The sequence below is a fragment of the Microcaecilia unicolor genome, chromosome 10 (genome assembly GCF_901765095.1).
Source record: "Microcaecilia unicolor chromosome 10, aMicUni1.1, whole genome shotgun sequence".
Classification (NCBI taxonomy): Eukaryota; Metazoa; Chordata; class Amphibia; order Gymnophiona; family Siphonopidae; genus Microcaecilia; species Microcaecilia unicolor.
Genome location: NC_044040.1, coordinates 219,488,888 through 219,511,326, shown reverse-complemented (window position 1 = coordinate 219,511,326; position 22,439 = coordinate 219,488,888). Strand labels below are relative to the sequence as shown.

The 22,439-nt window shown below is 43.0% G+C and overlaps 1 protein-coding gene across 4 annotated transcripts in view; it reads right to left on the bottom strand.

Annotated features, from left to right (window-relative positions):
* VWA5B2 (von Willebrand factor A domain containing 5B2) overlaps positions 1-22,439 on the bottom strand; it is a 111,235-nt gene that overhangs the window by 85,865 nt on the left and 2,931 nt on the right. For all 4 annotated transcript variants that reach the window (XM_030216390.1, XM_030216392.1, XM_030216391.1 and 1 more), the window contains exon 2: positions 3,514-3,669. In XM_030216390.1, coding sequence (XP_030072250.1) covers positions 3,514-3,652 — 139 coding nt within the window. In that variant the 5' untranslated portion in view covers positions 3,653-3,669. The remainder of the gene's footprint in view (positions 1-3,513; positions 3,670-22,439) is intronic.

The window sequence follows — 22,439 nt, the reverse complement described above, 5'->3', positions numbered from 1 at the left end:
GACCACCCCCACTGCCCCACCCTTGCTACGCCACTGGAGGGAGCTCAGAGAAGTTCTGGCGAGTCCTCTTAAACATTAGTTTAATAAATCCTTGGAGATGGGGGAGGTTCTGTGGGATTGGAGAAGAGCGGATGTGGTCACTCTTCACAAAAGTGGTGACAGAGAAGAAGCAAGAAACTACAGGCCAGTAAGCCTCACTTCAGTTATTGGAAGAGTAATGGAAGCATTGCTGAAGGAAAGGATAGTGAATTTCCTGGAATCCAATGAGTTACAAGGCAACATGGTTTTACCACAAGTAAATCATGCCAAACGAATCTGAATTCTTTGAATGGATGACCAAAGAATTGGATTGAGGATGTGCGTTAGATGAAATCTACTTATATTTCAGTGAAGCCTTTGACACAGTTCCTGATAGGAGGCTCTTGAATAAACTTGACAGGCTGAACTTAGGACCCAAAGTGGTGAACTGGATTAGGAACTGGTTGACGGACAGACGCAAGAGGGTGGTGGTTAATGGAATTCATTCGGAGGAAGGAAAGTTGAGTAATGGAGTGCCTCAAGGATCGGTGCTGGATCCGATTCTGTTCAATATATTTGTGAGCGACATTGCCAAAGGGTTAGAAGGTAAGGCTTGCCTTCTTACGGATGATACCAAGATTTGTAACAGAGTGGACATCCCAGAGGGATTGGAAAACATGAAAAATGATCTACAAAAGTTAGAAGAATGGTCTAATGTTTGACAATTAAAATTCAATGTAGTGATGCACTTAGGGAGTAGAAATCCAAGGGAGCCGTAAGTGCTAGGAGATGAGAGGCACAGATATGCACAGATAGGGACAGGGACCTTGGGGTGATAGTATCTGATTTGAAGGCAACGAAACAGTGGTGGCCCTAGCCAGAAGGATGCTAGGCTGTATAGAAAGAGGTGTTACCAGAAGAAAGAAAGGAAGTTTTGATGTTCCTGTACAGGTTGTTAGTGAGGCTCCACCTGGAGTACTGTGTTCAGTTTTGGAGGCCATAGCAGTCCAGAGGAAGGCGACAAAAATGGTATAGAGTTTGCATCAAAAGACATGAGAAGAGACTGGAAGACCTGAATATACAGACCCTAGAGAAGAGAAGAGGCAGGGGAGATATGATACAGACGTTTAACATAGTAACATAGTAGATGACGGCAGAAAAAAGACCTGCACGGTCCATCCAGTCTGCCCAACAAGACAAACTCATTTGTGCTACTTTTTGTGTATATTTTACCTTGATTTGTAACTGTCATTTTCAGGGCACAGACCGTACAAGTCTACCCAGCACTATCCCCGCCTCCCAACCACCGCCTCCCACCACTGGCTCTGGCACAGACGTTTAAATACTTGAAAGGTATTAATATAGAAACAAACCTTTTTCAGAGTAGGGGAAAATGGTAAAACCAGAGGACATGAGTTGAGGTAATGTCAGGAAATTCTTTTTCACGGAGAGGGTGGTTGATGCCTGGAATGCCCTTCTGAGGGAAGCAGTGGAGAAAAAAACAGTGGCGGAATTAAAAAAGGGGTGGGACGAACACAGAGGATGTCCAATTAGAAAATGAATGGTATAAAAATGTGTTTGCATATCGAGTGGCACTTAGATGGCAACTCCAGCTGTGAAGAACTAAGGCCGGTTCTGGGCAAGCTTGAACGGTTTGGGTCCCTTATATGGCAATTTAGTTGAGGATGGACTGGAGAGGGCTTCAGCAGAAATGCCAGTAAGTTGGGACGCGAGGACAGTGCCGGGCAGACTTTTACGGAAATGACAAGACGGATTGGATAGGCTGGTGTGGGCTTCAACGACAACTTCAGTAGTTGGAACCTAAGGACAGGGCTAAGTGAACTTTTACTATCCATGTCAGAGATATGCCAAAAAGAGACAATGATCAAGTATTTATGGTTTATAGCAATTGTTTGAACAGTGACGTACTGAGATCACAAGCTAAAAAGACATGTTGTCACCATTTTTCTTTTAGCCTTTGGGTGGAAACGAATGGAAGCTGAAACAAGTGAATTCCCGACTTCCTTTTTTTACCTTTTAAATATGAGGCACATATTCAGCTGATGATGGTGAGTATCACTGTTCCCTCTAACCTGAGTGGGAGTCCTCCATCTACAGTCCTGCCAGCGGGGGGTGCTGTTTCACTATTACATTTTCAATAGTGAGGGACAGACAAGCTTTGAAAAGCTCTGAAAACACAATATTGAAGCATCGCCTCCCACTGGCAGCAATGCAGCTGGAGGACTCTGGCACAGCTTAGAAGTTTACAGTGGTGAGTGTTTTCCTGACCACTGCCAGCGTTATTTCCGAATTGCCAATGCCAGGCCATGGCATGGATATCCAATTTAACACATAGCTGGTTAAGTCGTTATTCAGAACTTAGGACTGTGTTATATGCGGTCCTATTTATGTGGTTACCCTGGCCAGTTAAGTGCTGGCGCTGCCCCGGAATATCCCCAAAATAGCCAGTTTTTATTTAGACACTAACTGTTAATTTTGCAGTGGTGAAAACCAGTTAAGTTCTGCTGAAAGTTAGCAGATAGCCTCAAACAAACCATTTAACTGGTCAGCAGCCGTTTCTGGCCTGTTAAATCATTTTTAATATTGACCAGCTTATTTTTTATCAAGCAAATAAACTTGATATAGAAAAGCACAACTACTAAAGTGAATATAAATGCAGAAAATAAATAAATAAAATAAAATATCAATCACAACATATAGGAAATTCTAAAATGTGCTACTCAGACCACAATAAGGAGGAAATCTAAAATTGGAAAATCCCTGAAGCTGGGAGAGAGCAAAAAAGAAAAAGACAAACAAGAAATAAGGAGGGCAAAATTTAAAAAAAAATTACATTTGAATTCAATATTGTCCCAAATCTAAGTTTCACCATGGCTCACTAAAGGAAGTTGCAGCCTTTCAGCATCCGAAAGAAACTTCAATGAATTTCCGACTTCCTGATGCAGCACGTTGAAATATGATCATGTCGAAGGGGGAGTTCTGCTAAGATAAGTTTTGATAAATATTTTGAAAATGTGTTTGATTAAAAAGAATTGCTGAGGAAAGTTTTACCTTTGAAGATATAATTAATTTGAATCACGTTGAACAAGATAACACTGCTACTCATGGACATAGTCTAATAATGTTATTGTGTCAAAAGGCTTTTCTTTGAAATATTTAAGCCTGGCATGTTGAACTCCATTCACTTTATTTAAACATTTAAATTTATTGAATTAACATTATTTGGCCTTATTATTGTTGATCTTGATTAATGATTAAATACTGGTGAGGAGGACAATAATTTTTTTCTTTTGCCAAATCACTGTCCATACCTTACGCTACATGCTTTGTACCACTGTGCACTGGGGGGATTTTCAAGGTAACTCCACAGGGAATGTCCCTTTCAAAACAAGCTTGCATCAAGCCCAACAGTGGCTTATGAAAAGGACGTATTTGTCTGAGATAAGCGTGAAGGAATCCAGAGTTCATTTTTACCTTCCACGGGCTCATTTTCAGGATTCACATAACTAAGATTTGCGGTTAGCCCCATGGTGTAACCATCGGCCCAAGTCTTGACACAGGATGTTTTCAGTGGCAGAGCAGACCAGGTGGACTGGTTGAATAATCCTGGCATAGTCAACTGCTGGTATTCTGCAGAGAAACAAAAATCAAGAGGCTTCAAGATGGGTAGACCAAGGGACATATTTTATATGTAATGAATTTGGGTCAGGGGATCCTCGACTCCTTACTTCCAGTTATCTGTCTCTTCTATTCCTGCTCATGACACGCTCTTTACACTCAAGCCTGATCTCCACTGTGGGGAGACTTTACTGGAGAAGGTACGTGCAGAACATTGAAAAAGCCTCAACCTGAACTCTCCTGTCCAAGGAGCTTAAAGCAGACTTTCATCTGCAATAAGGGTGGAGTATTTTCAGACTAATGATTTATATGTTTTTAAAATATTTTCACACACACAAATTTTACATAGTTTTCATACAATTTTTATCCACATAAACTACCTCCCTCTATTTCTTACTAATGCCTCAGATGTGCATTTTTCTATGAAAAATGTCCCTTTCTGGTAATTTACTGAAACCTGTCAAACCCTCCATCCCTCACTCACATTCTCCCACCACTACCATCCCTCTGCCTCCATCTGAGCTCCCTCTGCCACCCTTTTACCTTTTCCAAAACCTCTCTAAAACCTTAATCTCATTCCTTATCTCTCTATATATGTACTTCCATATCTCTCCCTACCCCTGGCCCTTTCCTTGTTTCTGTGCTTCTCTTCGCCCTCTTCCCAGCAACACTTCCTTATTTGCAGTTTCTAGCAGGGAAATTTATAAAGCAGCAAAGGGAAAATGTACAAAGTAACTGGGACCAGTCAGTGACTGGTGTGTTTACTACATGATTAATAATTAACAACCAAAGCAGCAGAATATTAGAATGTTCCAAGAGCAGAGGGACAAACACCTGAGGAAGAAGAGAGTTATAAGCACCTGATGCAGGAAGAACAGAGGGACAAACACCTGAGGAAGGAGAAAGGAGAGAGCTATAAGCACCTGATGCAGGAAGAACAGAGGGACAAACACCTGAGGAAGAAGAAAGGAGAGAGCTATAAGCACCTGATGCAGGAAGAACAGAGGGACAAACACCTGAGGAAGGAGAAAGGAGAGAGCTATAAGCACCTGATGCAGGAAGAACAGAGGGACAAACACCTGAGGAAGAAGAAAGGAGAGAGCTATAAGCGCCTGATGCAGGAAGAACAGAGGGACAAACACCTGAAGAAGGAGAAAGGAGAGAGCTAAAAGCACCTGATGCAGGAAGAACAGAGGGACAAACACCCAAGGAAGGAGAGAGAGAGAGAGAGAGCTAAAAGCACCTGATGCAGGAAGAACAGAGGGACAAACACCCAAGGAAGAAGAAAGGAGAGAGCTATAAGCACCTGATGCAGGGAGAGCAAAGAGGGCCAAACACTCGAGGAAGGAAACAGCAAGAACAGTTAAACACCCAAGCAGGGATGAGCAAGAGGTGATAAACACCCAAGGAGGGGAGAGCAGGGAGGAATAAACATCCAAGGAGAGGAAAGGAAGGAGAGATAAGCATCTGAGGAATGAAAAGCAGGGAGAGATAAGACACCTGTGGAAAGGAGAAGGAGCAAGAGAGAGCTGAGGAAGGGATAGACACCTAAAGAAGGGGGAGCAGGAAGGGATAAACACCCAGGGAAGAGAGAGAGGGGACACATTAAAAAAAAAAACTCAAGCAGGGAACAGCAAAGAGTGAAACACTAAGGAAAAAAAGCAGGGAGTGATGAATACCTAAGAGGTGGAGTGCGGAGAACAACAACCAGCTGAGAAAGGGATAACAGGGAACAAAAAACACCTAGAGAAGAGAGAGCAGGGACGAATAAACTGTCAGGGAAGGAGTGAAACACTCAAGAGGAAAAGCAGGAAGCAATAAACGTCTGGGAGGGGGGGGGGCAAGTAGGGATAAAACACTGAGAATGGAAGAGCAGCAGGTAATAAAATAGGAGTCCATGTTGGAATATTACTGATGTCTTCTGACTGGGTCTGCAGATTTTGATCAAAGGAATCTCTGAAATACTTGACTTCTGTATAGCAAAGAGTACCTTATTACCATTATTGTCGTTATCATCTGCATTAGAAGTTGTCCTGTCTAATTCATCACTTGAATCTTCACCTTCGTTGTCATAGTCATGCTGTCCAGTTGCAAAGAAAGTTGTAATCATTGTCTGTTCTTGTTCCAACAATTTTTCATCTGATGGCAAACTCTGAATATCTTCAACCACTGATGCAAGAACATCAAATGTGTGGGAACCTTCAGTCTTAAGACCAGACAAGCAGACTTCCTCTCTAAAGACTCTCAATTGAGTGGACAGTCAGCCCAATATAAAATTTTCCATGGGATGACCAGCAGTTTGTTGTGATAATAGAGACATGTCTTTTCACCATGAATCGCAACCAGCTTCAGTTTCATCTCCACATCAAAGTAACCAAGCTCATCAGTGTTCCGTTTGACTGGAGACCAGTAACTTGCTCAACAAACACAGGCAACTCCACTGTTCTTATAGACTATATTCATTGAACAGCAAAATTTAAGCTGAGATGATTCACTGTTTGCGTATTCCCAGTTTTGCTGTTTCATCTGGTTTACTCTCTCCCCTGCCCTCCCCTCCATCCACCCATGTCCAGCAATTCTCTTCTCTGCCCCCTCCATCCATCCATATCCAGCAATTCTCTTCTCTCCCCTGCCCCATCCATCCATCCATACCCAGCGATTCTCTTCTCTCCCCTGCCCCCCTCCAGCCATCCATACCCAGCAATTCTCTTCTCTCCCCTGCCCCCCTCCAGCCATCCCTACCCAGCGATTCTCTTCTCTCCCCTGCCCCCACTCCAGCCATCCCTACCCAGCGATTCTCTTCTCTCCCCTGCCCCCTCTCCAGCCATCCATACCCAGTGATTCTCTTCTCTCCCCTGCCTTCCCCCAGCCATCCATACCCAGTGATTCTCCTCTCTCCCCTGCCCTCCTGCTCCAATGTCCACCTGCCCAACCTCTTCTCCCCCCCCCCCAACATCCCTCTTTTTGCTCCTACTGTCCTGGGGGGAGGGTTTAAATTGTTGATTTACCTCCGTCACAGCAGCCACAGTGAAAGCCAGTCTCTAGCCTTCCCTTTGTTTCCTATCAGTGTCCCGCCCTCGTGGAAAGAGGAAATGACGTCAGAAGAAGGCGGGACACTGACTGGAACAAATATATATATGAGAAGCTGGATGCATAGGTTGATTTATATTTGAGTCCTTTGCAGCTTCAACCTAATGATGACCCCACTAGCAAAGTCCTTAGCCACCCAAGGCCTCAACCCATTCATCTACGCAGACAACGTTACAATATACATTCCTTTCAAAACATGACCTGACAGAAATCACCAACGAAATCAAACTCAGCTTGAATACCATGAACTCATGGGCAAATGCATTCCAATTAAAACTCAACAAAGAAAAAACACATTGCCTCATCCTCTCATCCCAAAACAACAAGAACCCACAAATTTAAACACCCCAGACTACACCCTCCCTATCTCAGATAGCTTGACAATCCTCAGGGTCACAATCGACCGTAACCTTACACTCGAGAGCCAAGTGAACTCTACAACCAAGAAAACGTTCCACTCTATGTGGAAACTCAAACGCATGAAACCATTCTTCCCGAGGGAAACATTTCACAACCTGATACAATCAATGGTATTAAGCCATGCTAACTACTGCAATGGAATCTATGCGGGATGCAAAGAGTAACTCATAAAGAAACTTCAGACAGCTCAAAACACAACAGCCAGACTTATATTTGGAAAAACGCAATTCGAAAGTGCCAAACCCCTCCAAGAAAAATTGCAGTGGCTTCCAATCAAAGAACGCATAGCTTTCAAAATCTGCACCCTGCTCCATAAAATTATCTATGGCGAAGCCCCTGGATACATGACCGACCTCATAGACCTACCAACCAGAAACACAGTCGGATCAACACGAACATACTTAAATATGCACTACCCAAGCTGTAAAGGACTCAAATATAAATCAATTTATGCATCCAGCTTCTCCTACATAAGCACACAATTGTGGAATGCATTACCAAAAGCTGTGAAAATAACGTACGACCATCTTAACTTCCGGAAATCACTAAAGAACAACCTGTTGAAAAAGGCATACCCTACCGACCCAACTTAAGTGCCTGAACCCTGCAACACAACATAACCAAAGCTCGTAATGAACACTATATAACTCTCCTTCCCTACGATTACCATTGTGTCTGTAACATATTAACATTATTCGATTACAACATCACTTTGTATTTGTTTCTCTACCGGAGTTGGCGAACGCCTTCACGGTACTATGGAAGCCACATTGAGCCAGCAAATAGGTGGGAAAATGTGGGATATACATGTAACAAATAAACAAATAAAATAAAAAAAACTTATAAGTCAATAAGAGAAGTTTGAACTGTATGCTTGCTTATCACCTCTTCTACAAAACAATACCTGCTTTATACCATGGCAGTGGAATAATAACATTTGATTCTGACACATCTCATTTATTCAGTGCCTTGACATACTCTGTTGCCACTTGCAGATTATCAAAGTTTTTCCATTGTCCATCCTGTTGTATCCTCAATATAGCTGGATACATAAGCATAAATCTAATTTGTAAATTCCAAAACTCAGTGGAAGCGGGAAAAAGCACCTTCTTTTGTCTGCCAGTGCTGCTGAACAATCTTGAAATATGCACACTGGAGTACCGTCATATTTCAGCTGATCTTGCTTTTGCCGGTATGCCCTCAGTATTTCAATTTTGTAGATATGGTTATGGACTTTCATCACTATTTCACGTAGCCGACTACCTCCTTCCCTCTTGCAGCCTACTCTGTGCGCTCTCTCAAGACAGAGAGGGCCATGCTGTCAGAAAAGGCAAACTCAGTTTTGAGCCAATGTTCCAATAGAATTGCTAGATTGTGATCAGGCACTGTTTCTGGAAGGCCAGTCAGCTGTAAATTGTCTCTTCGTGCTAGCTTCTCCAAGTCATCTATATGGGCAGCCTGATCCTCCACTTTCTGTTCAAGTGCTCTAATGCGGCTGTCTGCCTCCGTTTTAGCATCTTCCACTGCCGAGATTCTCTCCTCAGCTGCTGTCATGCTTCGGGTAGTGATTGTGAAAATGATCTCTACTCTAGACAGCTATTCACATAGTTTTTCCCACCGCAGTTCTAGCATGCATCAGTCAGTTGCTGGAGCTGTTGAGAAGTAAAGGAAGGGATCGTTTGGGTCTCCGGTGACGCCATCTTCACTTCATCACTAGTGGGTTTAATCTTATCTCCCTTCTGCGTTTTAGCTGGCATAATTCACGATTTCACTAAACCAGGTATTTGTCCATAAAGTATATGGAGGTGTTGAGATGAATATTCTGTTTATTTCCACTTGGGGGCTTCTATATAAATCAATTCAGGGTGGGGTCGCTTGTATATGTAAGCCACATTGAGCCTGCCATGAGTGGGAAAGCGCGGGGTACAAATGTAAAAAAAAAAAAAGAGAGAGGAGCAAAATCACGTCTGCTCCACTGTTTTTAATCACATTTTTATTCATCTCCATGATGTTATTTTCCTTGTCTCGATTAGCATTTAAGCACAGGTATTGTTTGTACCCTTACATATCACAAGCATATTTTTGACCAATTACAATATATCATTTCATTTTTTATTTTTAGTGTCACAATTTTTAATTTCTATTATCACTTGTTTGGTGGTTTTTGTTAAGACATATATGCATATACATTGTTTACTGTCCATATACTCCTTGATTGTATTCACTGTGTCATGTTTTATTTGAGTCATCTTGTTTTATCTTAATTATTTGTTGTTTACTTGTAGCTATTTATTGTGTGAACATTTATTTTAAGAATGTATATATCACCTATAACCTATGCGGTTTACAAAAAAATAACATACATAAAAACAAACTCAGAAAAAAAAACAATCACATTCCACATATCACAAACAAATTATAAACTACTTATACTGCTCTTCAATAGATTAAGCACAGATTGTTCCTACATAAAAGCTTCCACAAACAACTGAGTTTTTAGCAATTTTTTATTTATTTCTTTATTTATTGTATTTGTACCTCACATTTTCCCACCTTTTTGCAGGCTCAATGTGGCTTACAGAGTATGGAAATGAGAACGTCAATACGTGATTTAAGAAAACAGTCGATCATAAGCTGAGGTGAAAGAGGAACTTAGGTAGAAGGTGTTAGGTAAGGTCGTGTGTGAGGTGTTTTGGTGTACTTCGGTGGTTTAAGGAATGACTTGTTTCATTGAGGGTGACTTTTGTAGGCTCTGTTGAAGAGATGTGTTTTCAAAGCTTTGCGAAAGCTGGTTAGATTGGTCATGGTTTTTAGGGCCATGGGTAGTGCGTTCCAAAACTGTGTACTTTTGTTCGCAAAGGTGGTAGCAATTTCTTGATCTGACCCACTTTGCTGCACAACGAAGGGCGTTCCATAGCCGAACTCCCACAATGGAAACAGCAGACCAACTTTTATCAGCAATGTCAGTGGTGTAGCCACAGGTGGGCTTGGGTGGGCCGGGGCCCACCCATTTAGTGCTCAGGCCCACCCAACAGTAGCACACGTTTAGCAGTAGCTGATGGGGATCTCAAGCTCAGCCAGCTGAAGACCTTCCCCCTGATGGTAACAAAGACACTACTCTCCACGATACTGGCACCTGCACATGCTCAGTTTTCAGCACTTGCCTGCTGCAGACTGCCAAGGTGGAAAGAAGCATTTTCCCGCCAGCTGAAATATTTGAGGGGGGAGAACACTTGGTGCCCACCCACTTCTTGCCTAGGCCCATCCAAAATTTGTTGTCTGGCTACGACCTGATCAGCGTAATGAACTCTTGCTACTGTATCTTATTTATTGTATAGCTGAGACAACTGAGGAAGGCTTATTGCCGAAACGCAGACCGTGTTGAGTCTGAATTGTTGTTGCAACTGTTTTGGCAGACTAAAACCTTTTATGATTTGAAGATATTGGACTTCTGGAGTTCTTGGAACTTTCAATCCCCTTCTACCCTGTGTTTGGTTTCTCCCAGTTGTCTGCCTGTGTTTGCAGTTTCAGGGACTGGACAGTAATAATCTCCTGTGGGTTTAGCAGACGGCTGCCGACTGCAGGCGCTGGCAATCCCCACTGGGCCTCGTTGGTTACGTGAATGTGAACCAATCTTTAGTTTTTGCTTTTGATTTCAGCCAAAACTACGCAATAAGTGTTTCGGATGCAGTTTCAGTTTTGGTAGAAAGTGCTCAGACCGAAATTGAAAAAAAGCTGTTTCAGTTGGCCTCTAGTTCAGGGACAGTATTTCCCTGTCCCTGGGGCTCATAATCTGTGTTTGTACCTGAGGCAATGGACCTGCCCAAGATCTCAAGGAGTTGCATTGGGATTTGAACCGGGCTCCACTGATTCTTAGGCCACTGCTCTAGCCATTGGGCTACTTCTCCTACTGTACACTGCCCTGGGTGAAATCTCTTCATGAAGGTGGTTAATATATCCCAATAAATAAATTAAAAAGTAATGGGGAGGGAAGACTAGGCACCTGATGATTTGGATAACATTGGAAGGAGTTAACACTAGACAGGAGTTAGCTAGAGTACATTCAGGTTCTACAAGCTTGCCTCTGCTCCCATTAACTCATTCACAGAATGCTGCAGGGTCTCACCTCTTTCAAACTGGGGAAAAAAAGAAGCCAAGTATTTGGATTGCAAAGTTCAAAGCAATCTGGCTGCATTAGAAGAAATGAACATGCCTAGAACTGCCTGACTACAAAAACACACAGATTTCAGCAGGACTTGGAGAACATATTTCTAAGAACATGAGAAAAACACAGCATGTGCACACAGATTTCCTTCCACAACAACGTGCACTGTCTTTAAGTGGAACATGCACATGGACTTTTCCTCATTTTCAAAGATAAATTACCCAGGTGCAACTTTGCAAGTTCTCGGGCTATTGGAAAATTCTTGCTTTGAATACCATATTTTGCCATCTGAACAACTTGCCTAGCTTGCTTCATGATGCAGGTGATCTCTGCTCTCTTCTCTTGCAGGTTATGACTTTGAAAAAGCTCACCTCACTGCTGTTGATACAAGGCTGTAGTGTGAGGAAGCTCACAACCTGTGCTTAATTTTGCAGAGCTGGCACAAAGCCTTCATCTCACTGCCCACAGGGCTGGGAGGCAGGAGAGCAGGTTATCTGTGCAGAGGTGGTAAATCCATTAAAAATGTATTTTACCTCCATCTGTTGCTGAGGGATGCTTCAAAGAGCACCAGTCACATGGCTGAAAAGCAAGCATTAAATCTATTCTTCTAAAGTAAATAAAGACCATCTGGTCCTTCTCATGTTTTCTGTAGCATGCACTTAGAAATGTGAAGCCAATCCTGACTTACCTGTTCTTCCTCCCTCCCCCCAATGTCTACAGTGTCCATCTGTCCAAGTCAGACCCCTCTGCAGAACCTCAAACCTATGACTAAGGCAGGGCTGTACCTGCAGGGACAGCTGGGCTAGCCTTTGTCACATTTAAGTGATTTAATTAATGTCAGGAAGCTGGGAAGGGGGAAAGGGAGGGGGACAATTTCCATCATCCTGCAGATCCCAGGAACATCTGATATCTCTGCTGAAAGGCTTTCTTTCTGAGAAATGAGGCTTTGGTTAATTCACCACTGAAATATTGTGGACCAGTGTGTGTCAGATACATTTGTGAAGGAGTTATTTATTTAAAATATTTCTACATCACACTATCCAATTGTCTTAGGAGGTTACATCTGGAACACACACAGTGAAAGACACAAAAAACACAGCAGAATACACACAACTACAACAAAAGAATCATTCATAAACACATCTTCACCAAAACTAATATCTTCTGGCAGCAGGGGCATAGCTACAGGTGAGCTCACCCCCACCCAGAAACCCACCAACAGTGCTCAGGTTAAAATTTTTTAAAAGGTGTATTTTTCATGTTGGTGTGGGTTTTTGGGTGGGGATGGTTCTGCAGTACCCAGGTTAAAATTTAAAAAAAAGTTTTATAAGTAATGAAGAGGGGTTTCTGGGTGGCGTTAGTCTCTGCAGTACCGAAGACATTTAAAAAAAAATGTTTTATATTTAATGTTGGTGTACTTCAGAGTGGGGGGAGGGGAGATGCCAGACTATGGGGGTGTGGTGGGTAGGGGGTAGGACAGGGCTGATGCCTAGCTATGGGATGGTAGGAAAGGGAAGGGTTGATGCTGGGCTATTAGGATGGATTGGGGGGGGGGGGGTAAGGATGAAAGGGCTTATGCCGGGCTATGGGGATGGATGGATGGATGGATGGATGGATGGGGGATAGGAAAGGGAAGGGCTGATGCTGAGCTATGGGGAGGGTTAGATGGGGAGAGGGAAGGAAAGGGCTGATGCTGATATATGGGGAGGGAAAGGAAGGGGTAATGCCTGGCTAAGGGGATGGATAGTGCCCACCCATATTAGCTTTGGGCCCACCTAAAATGTCAGGTCTGGCTACGCCACTGTGTGGCAGTAAGTAAATTACTCAGTTTGACTGAAAAAATCTTGAGCAAAAACTACTACTACAAGGGATACCATATTTGCTTTGCCAAAAGAGGACACATGCCCTGCCCCGCCACACCCGCCCCACCACGTCCCACCCCGCCCCGTCACACCTGCTAAGGGTGTCCTATCCTCCCCTCCTCTCCCCTTACCATACTGTACTGCCCTGGTGGTCTAGTGAACTCTTTGGGGCAAAAAAGAGGCCCCTCTTTCCTGCCCAGAGCAGCTGCAGCCTGTCTCTTGCTGCCTCTGGTCCTGGCGCTGATTCAAAATGGCTGCCAAGAATTCACGCATTTACCACCAACTGATTTCTACTGTGAGCTAAAAATGCTACCTCAGCTTAGTAAAAGACCACCTTATTTATGTTGGCAGAAGATTTGGGTAAATTTCAGCTAACAGGGATCAAAATGAAAATGTCATCTGAAAAATGAGTATAAAGTTTCCCCCATTCCCAAAACAATAGATCTTAAAGAACGCATATATGTTAAACAAAAGCGGGGAGATGGGGGATCCCTCTGTAACCTCAGAAGGGGGAGTCTAAGTGACTGAAGATACCTCCCTCTTTGAGTACATGATGGCATATGATTCTCAGAAAAGAGCTAAACCACTCAAAAACCACATTTGTAAATCCTAATTCAGATAATTTAGGTAATAGAATGTCATCAATATTGATCAACATCATAGAACCACATTATATAGAAAGTCTCGGCTTCCGATCACTTCAGGAATGGCCAAAAAAGGTCTTTCCCAGACCTCCCCAATAAGAGAAGCCTGAGAGACCTATTCAGACACCAGTCCATACTGAAAGGAAAAATCTCCAACTGCAGTCTTCTGGGGTGGGTCCTGGACTAGTTTAAAAAGATTCAAGGAAAGGAAATAAGCAGGTAAGAAAAATTGTCACCTTCTTTATCATCCTGCTAGACCAGTCCAAGCCAGTAGGACGTATCAAAGCTGTTAGGCGCAGGGTGGGAGGGACCCCTAAATACTGCCAGGAAAGTTGGCTATGAAACACAGGCTACAGCACCCCAGTCCAGGCTGAGGGCTCTGTCCAAGCTACCTTGGATTTCATCTCTTGCTTAGGACAGATTCAGTTCCATTAGAAATATGACATGTTGAACTAAATGATAGTGATATGTCTGCGATGCTTTCAAAGTAGCAATTCTTGGGAAGCAATTAAACAAGCTTTTGAAATGAAAGACTGGGGAAAAAAAAACTCCCCAGTCCATTAAGGAATGAATCTACTTTGGAAGCTAAGTATAAAATGTCAGGCTCGAAGAAAACCCTAATAGTAATTACTATGTTACATGGCGAACTGCAGCAGCCTTTATGGACAAAATAGATTTTGATCTAAGAAGAATAAAAGAGTTTTAATATGAACAAGAGCTCTAATGCTCCAGTGCAATATTAAGCTCCTATACACACATTATTAAAATGAACTAAGAAAACTGAGTGTAGTAAAATAGGAAAGATAAAAAAATCAGATGTTAATAGAAAAGTCTGCAAGAAGACCGAGTCTTAAACCTTTTCTAGGACAATTACACTGTGTCACAAAGAAATCAGAAATATGGATTGGATTAAATGTTTCAGTGATTTGCAGAGTTTTAGGTTCAGTCCAGAAAAGGCCACTTTGCAAGAGGCTGAGATTTCTCATTTTGAGGAGAGGACAGTTTGAAAGATTGCAAAATCAAATAAAACTCCTGGTTTATATATAGTGTCAAGATTATTCTACAAAACATCTACTGAAGATTTTATGAGCCACCTTGGAAAGGATTCCATTTTGATTTGGGAAGATCAGGGGCTCTTTCCTTCCATATTAGAGGCATGAATCTCTTCCATCCCCTACGATGGGAAAGATCATTTTCTCTCCGTCCCCAGTGCTGGCAGAAACTGTGCCTTTTATTGTATACCTGTATTTAGGTTTAAGCCCACGATTTTTCATTGTTGTTCATGGTGAATTACATTTAGGTACAGGAGATATTTCCCTGTCTTCAAAGTATGCCTAAACTAATATATCCAGATCAGACTGGATTTGTTCCAAAATGTTAGACAGCGGATATTTGTAGAACAATTAATTTCATAATAACAGCAGAAACATGTACACCCAAACATAGATGCAGAGATGCCATTTTTCTAAACTTTCACTACACTGAGGTTTGGAGAAAAATTTCATGGGTGAAAAGACGCATTGGACTCTATGACCCAATGATCAATTTCCCACGCTGTTCAGAAACAGCGCCCTAAAAATAACATTGGAACAGTACAGGGAATTAACTCCCCAATGATCAGTGCTAATAACATACAAATTTATGCACATTATTAGCGTTGATCATCCTGGGAAAGTGCCTAAATCCTCCCGCACTTCTTTGACAGGTCCAGGCTGTCAAAAGCTCAAACCTATCAAACACAGGGGCTAGAGATCCATAGGACCCCTGGACCTACCTCCCAAAACAAGGCCCTGATGTCCTAGTGCCCCCCCAAACACCCCCCGCCATAAAGACACGTGAGGCTGGAGGTCCCAACTTCCCCCCCCCCCCCCGCCACGAGGGCATGGGTGGATGGAGGTCCAGTGGATCTCCTGCCTCCTTAACCCCCCAACACACAAAAAAATATACCTGGTTGTCCAAGTGGGCTGTCGATGCAAACCCCCCACCCTCCCTGGTGGTCTAGTCTTAAGTCCCTCCCCCCACTGTACCTCATGTTGGAGGAGGGAGCAACACTCCCTCCTCTTCCAGCCAGCACCGCATACAAAATGGCAGCGTCCAGGCTGTGTTTTGGCATAAAGCCTTCCTCAGGGGTTGCCAAAACAGCAGGCTTCAAAGCTTGTTAATGGTAAAAAACAAAAAGTAACCACAAGCCAACACAGAGAGGGTCCAAAGTACAGAACAAAGTCCAAGTAGCCAAGAAAAGGCACTAGGAGCCTTCACAGTAGGGACACAGATCCTTTAATTATATAACTTGAACACCAATCTTTCTTTAATGACCCAAAACGGGGCATGTTTCTGTGCACAGGTTAGTCCTGTATGATTGTAGAAAAGACAGCTACAAAGTTTGATGCACAAAAATGGAAATCTGTCCCTGCACAGTGCAGACTAAACAGTTCTTCATGCTCCACACAGTCGGAGCAAAACAGTCCTTCGGGATCTGAATATAGATCTAGTAATTTGTCTTTTGTGAGACGCCCAGCAAGAGACACATTATTAGCGTGATTCCAAGGCAAATGTATTTCCTTGACATACTTTTGTTTTATACCATGAACAAGCTTTGAAGTCCACAGTTTTGGCAACCCCCGAGGAAGGCTTTATGCCGAAACACAGACTGTGAAGGCTCTTTTATGTTATTTGTGGACCTTTGGCTAATAAATTGTTCTAGAAGCTTGGACTTTGACTGTGTCTGTCTCTCCTGGAACATTTATTTATTTTTATTCTTTATTTTTATTACATTTGTACCCTGCGCTTTCCCACTCATGGCAGGCTCAATGCGGCGGGCAATGGAGGGTTAAGTGACTTGCCCAGAGTCACAAGGAGCTGCCTGTGCCGGGAATCGAACTCAGTTCCTCAGTTCCCCAGGACCAAAGTCCACCACCCTAACCACTAGGCCACTCCTTCACTCCTTCCATTCCTGTTTTGTGTCTATTATGATGTATCATTTGTCATCTACGGCCATTTCGCATATTTTTATTAGATGATTGTTCTGTTTACCGTATGTCTATTTCTGATACTACATGTGTTACTCCTATTTCTAGCATTCAATTTGCCGTCTCTAAACTACCCCATGAAATGACATATCTAAGCAGTTCACAATCTGAGAAGAAAAACAACAGAAGAACACACAGGAATCCTGGGTTATATCAAATATAACAAAAAAGGGCTTAAACAAAGAAATGGCCGAGCAGCTTAGACATGGTAATATGATTCAGGGGAGTTATAAAGGGAATGCAGTGGAAGGGTAGGGGCAAGATGCCCCAGGGACAACATCTAGTCTGTCAGAAATGCCTTGAAAAAATATGACCTCAATATCTGCTTACATTTTTGAAAGGAAGTCTCAAGGCAAATATCAAGGGGAGCTGATTCCAAAATATGTGGATGAACAAACATGATCTAGCCTGAGGCAAAGGTGGGAAGGAATAGTAAGGAGATTTTACTGAGATGAACACAGTGTGCAGGCAGCTGTGTAAGGAATAAGTGAACTGTATAGAAAGGAAGGTATGTATTTCAAAAGAAAATAATAGCAGCCATACTGGGTCAGACCAATGGTCCATCCAGCCCAGTATCCTGCTTCCAACAGCCAGAAACCCAAATAGTAGCAACGTTCTGTACTACCATTCCCAGGACGAGCAGTGGCTTTCCCATGTCTCTCTCAATAACAGGCTATAGACTGTTGCTCTGGGAACGTGTCCAAACCTTTTTTAAACTCAGATACACTAACCGCTGTTACCACATCCTCCGGCAACGAGTTCCAGAGCTTAGCTATTCTTTGAATGAAAAAATATTTCCTCCTATATGTTTTAAAAGTATTTCCATGTAATTTCATTGAGTGTCCCCTGGTCTTCGTACTTTTTGAAAGAGTGAAAAACGATTCACTTCTACTCGTTCTACACCACACAAGATTTTATACAGCGCAATCATATCCCCCCTCAGTCATCTCTTTTCCAAGCTGAAGAGCCCTAACCTCTTTAGCCTTTCCTCATATGAGAGGAGTTCCATCCCCTTTACTATTTTGGCTGTTCTTCTTTGAACCTTTTCTAATTCCGCTATATCTTTTTTGAGATACGGCGACCAGAACTGAACGCAGTACTAGGGGACACTCGAGGAAGTTAAATGGAAATACTTTTAAAACAAATAGGAAAAAATAGTTTTTCACTCAACGAATAAAGCTCTGGAACTCTTTGTCGGAGGATGTGGTAACAACAGTTAGCATATCTGGGTTTAAAAAAGGTTTGTACAGATCCCTGGAGGAACAGTCCATAGTCTGCTATAGAGACAGACAGGGGAAGCAACCGCTTGCCCTGGGATTTGTAGTATGAAGTGTTGCCACGATTTGGGTTTCTACCAGGTACTTGTGACCTGGCTTGGCCAGTTTGGAAAACAGGATACTGGGCTAGATGGACCATTGGTCTGACCAAGTGTGGCTACTCTTATGTTCTTATGTACTCAAGGTGAGGTCGCACCATGGAGCGATAATAGTATTCTTGGTCTTATTTACCATCCCTTCCCTAATAATTCCTAGCATCCTGTTGCTTTTTTGGCTGCCATCGCACACTGAGCAGAAGATGTCCGTGTATTGTCTACAATGACACCTAGATCACGTACGGTGTCAGAAACAGCTGATCACGCCAGGAACTTCATTGAATGAAGGCGCTACTCCGGCGCTGAAGAACTAGATTCTCTTTGGCGGGGCCAGCAAACAACAAGGTACTTGAAGCGGCGGGGCGGGCGGCGACGGCAGCGGGGGAGAATTGGTGGCGGGAGGGGGGAGTTCAAAGAGATCGTCGGGAGGGGGCCAGGGCCAACTTTTGCCTGAACCCAAGTAGACACATACTTGACATCAAAATATCTTTTGGGAAATATGAACTCCCTTTCAAATCACAAGTCAGGAGCCTTGGAATACAGCTAGAGTAAACCCTTGCACTCATCCCCCAAATCCAAGTAACCTTCAAAAGTTACTTCTATCATTTGCAACAACTATGCCACCTCTCTACTTACGTTGAGAAGGTAAGTCTTTATGCATTCCATAACATCAAGACTGGATTACTATAATGCACTCTATACTGGTCTAACCACAAAGGGTTTGCTCCATCTCCAATTGATTCAGAATACTGCAGCAAGACTAATAAAAGGTTGTAAGCGATGAAATCACATCACACCATTTTTGCAAAAACTTCACTGGTAACTGGTACAATAGAGGGCTAAATTTAAAACTCGATGCCTGATTTTCAAGACCCTTAATGGTCCAAAGTACTTGAAGAACAGGATCTCCCTTTACCCACCTCCAAGGTCACTAATGTCCTCCCAAGGAGTATGCCAAACCACACCATCTCCAAAGAACATCATGCAATGAGACACCCACCTACAAGCCTTCTCCGGAGTATCCATCACACTCTGGAATGCACGCTCTGAAAGGCTTTGCTTAACAAGGTGAAAGCTTGACTCTTCACCCAGGCCTTTAATGGAAGAACTAACTAATTTGCTAGTTATACACAAAGAAGTAACACTAACTGCACATACTGTAACAGGATATGCTTTATCCACTCCTACCCAAGCTGAAATAATATTCAAGTACCTTTCTGACTTTGTGTGCACCTTTTTTTAAAATTAGACCCCTTATTTTCTAACTCCTGTTACTCTATCTTATCCATCTATATGTTTCATCTTTGCTTACACCCTATGCTGCCTATTAAAATGTTCTATTACATATTGTGTTGACAATGTAATTAGTATACTATACCATACCTTCAGAAAATGGAAGAAGGAACCGTCTGAAAATAACAAGAAGCAGCATAAGGAGTGTCAAAGCAAATGCAAGGCGCAGATAAAGAAGGCCAAGAGGGATTACGAAAAAAAGATAGCATTAGAGGCAAAAAAGCATAGTAAAAAATTTTTCCGGTATATTAAAAGCAGGAAGCCGGCAAAAGAATCGGTTGGGCCGCTGGATGACCGAGGGGTAAAAGGGGCGATCAAGGAAGACAAAGACGTAGCGGAGAGATTGAATGAATTCTTTGCTTCGGTCTTCACCGAGGAAGATTTGGGTGGGATACTGGTGTCGGAAATGGTATTTCAAGCGGATGAGTCGGAGAAACTTACTGACTTCACGGTAAACCTGGAGGACGTAATGGGGCAGTTCAGCAAACTGAAGAGTAGCAAATCTCCTGGACCGGATGATATTCATCCTAGAGTACTGATAGAACTGAAAAACGAGCTTGCGGAGCTACTGCTAGTGATATACAACTTATCCTTAAAATCGAGCGTGGTACCGGAAGATTGGAGGGTGGCCAATGTAACGCCCATTTTTTAAAAAGGCTCCAGGGGAGATCCGGGAAATTATAGACCGGTGAGTCTGACGTCGGTGCCGGGGAAAATGGTAGAGGCTATTATCAAAAACAAAATTACAGAGCACATCCAAGGACATGGATTACTGAGACCAAGTCAGCACAGCTTTTGTGTGGGGAAATCTTGCCTGACCAATTTACTTAAATTCTTTGAAGGAGTAAACAAACGTGGACAAAGGGGAACCAGTTGATATTGTGTATCTGGATTTTCAAAAGGCGTTTGACAAGGTACCTCATGAAAGGCTACAGAGGAAATTGGAGGGTCATGGGATAGGAGGAAATGCCCTATTGTGGATTAAAAACTGGTTGAAGGATAGGAAACAGAGAGTGGGGTTAAATGGGCAGTATTCACAATGGAGAAGGGTAGTTAGTGGGGTTCCTCAGGGGTCTGTGCTAGGACCGCTACTTTTTAATATATTTATAAATGATTTAGAGATGGGAGTAACTAGCGAGGTAATTAAATTTGCTGATGACACAAAGTTATTCAAAGTCGTTAACTTGCAACAGGATTGTGAAAAATTACAGAAGGACCTTACGAGACTGGGAGACTGGGCGGCTAGATGGCAGATGACGTTTAATGTGAGCAAGTGCAAGGTGATGCATGTGGGGAAAAAAGAACCCGAATTATAGCTATGTCATGCAAGGTTCCACGTTAGGAGTTACGGACCAAGAAAGGGATCTGGGTGTCGTCGTCGTCGATAATACACTGAAACCTTCTGCTCAGTGTGCTGCTGCAGCTCGGAAAGCGAATAGAATGTTGGGTATTATTAGGAAAGGTATGGAAAACAGGTGTGAGGATGTTATAATGCCGTTATATCGCTCCATGGTGCAACCACATCTTGAGTATTGTGTTAAATTCTGGTCGCCGCATCTCAAGAAAGATATAGTGGAATTGGAAAAGGTGCAGCGAAGGGCGACAAAAATGATAGCGGGGATGGGACAACTTCCCTATGAAGAAAGACTAAGGAGGCTAGGGCTATACAGCTTGGAGAAGAGACGGCTGAGGGGAGACATGATAGAGGTATATAAAATAATGAGTAGAGTGGAACAGGTGGATGTGAAGTGTCTGTTCACACTTTCCAAAAATACTAGGATTAGGGGGCATGCGATGAAACTACAGTGTAGTAAATTTAAAACAAATCAGAGAAAATGTTTCTTCACCCAACGCATAATTAAACTCTGGAATTCGTTGCCAGAGAACGTGGTGAAAGCGGTTAGCTTGGCAGAGTTTAAAAGGGGGTTAGACGGTTTCCTAAAGAACAAGTCCATAAACCGCTACTAAATGGACTTGGGAAAATCCACAATTCTGGGAATAACATGTATAGAATGTTTGTACGTTTGGGAAGCTCGCCAGGTGCCCTTGGCCTGGATTGGCCACCGTCGTGGACAGGATGCTGGGCTCGATGGACCCTTGGTCTTTTCCCAGTGTGGCATTACTTATGTACCTTTTATTGCTATTTGAATATTTTTACTGCTGTAATTTTCTATTGCCTATGTTTAACTTATTCTTGCTGTACACTGTCTTGAGTTTCTTCAAAAAAGTGGTAAATAAATCCTAATAAATAAAAATAAATGCAGTCTCCTAGCCTGTGCAGTAAAGTAAGTGTGTGTTGGTACTAAAGGGAGGGGGAAAACTATAAAAAGATATTTTAAATGTATGTAAACACACATCATGTATTTGAAAAGTTTGCTTACTGCCTCCATAAAATATAAGACCAGGGCTCAACCAGTCTGCTTATGCTGCTATCTGTTGTGTGCCCAGGGGTGTAGGCAGAAGTTCATTTTTCGGTGCTCCCAAAGATGGACTGAGAGGGCCCGATATTGTCTCCCTCTTCCCCTCCCCCCCCCCCCCCCCCAGCCATTGCCACAATGAAATATTACCTTTGCTGGCAGGGATGCCAAGCTCTGCCAGCCGAAGTGTTTCCTGCCTGAGTTGCACTTGTGCTGAACAAGCAGCACTTAATTCAGCAGGTGCACTTCAGCTGCTAATGCTGGCTCTCCCGCGCATGCTCAGTTCAGGTCTAACTTGTTCAGCACAGGTGGGACTCAGGCAGATGTCTTCGGCTGGCAGGGCTTGGCATCCCCGCCAGCCATGAAAGTAGAGGGGGCCTGAGCCGAAGGTGACTATTCCATTGCTGTAGACCCCAGCTGATTTCAAGCTTTCCTTCAATTCTTCATGGCTAGACTTTCTCTGTTTATCCCATTCTTTAATTTGTGTTTA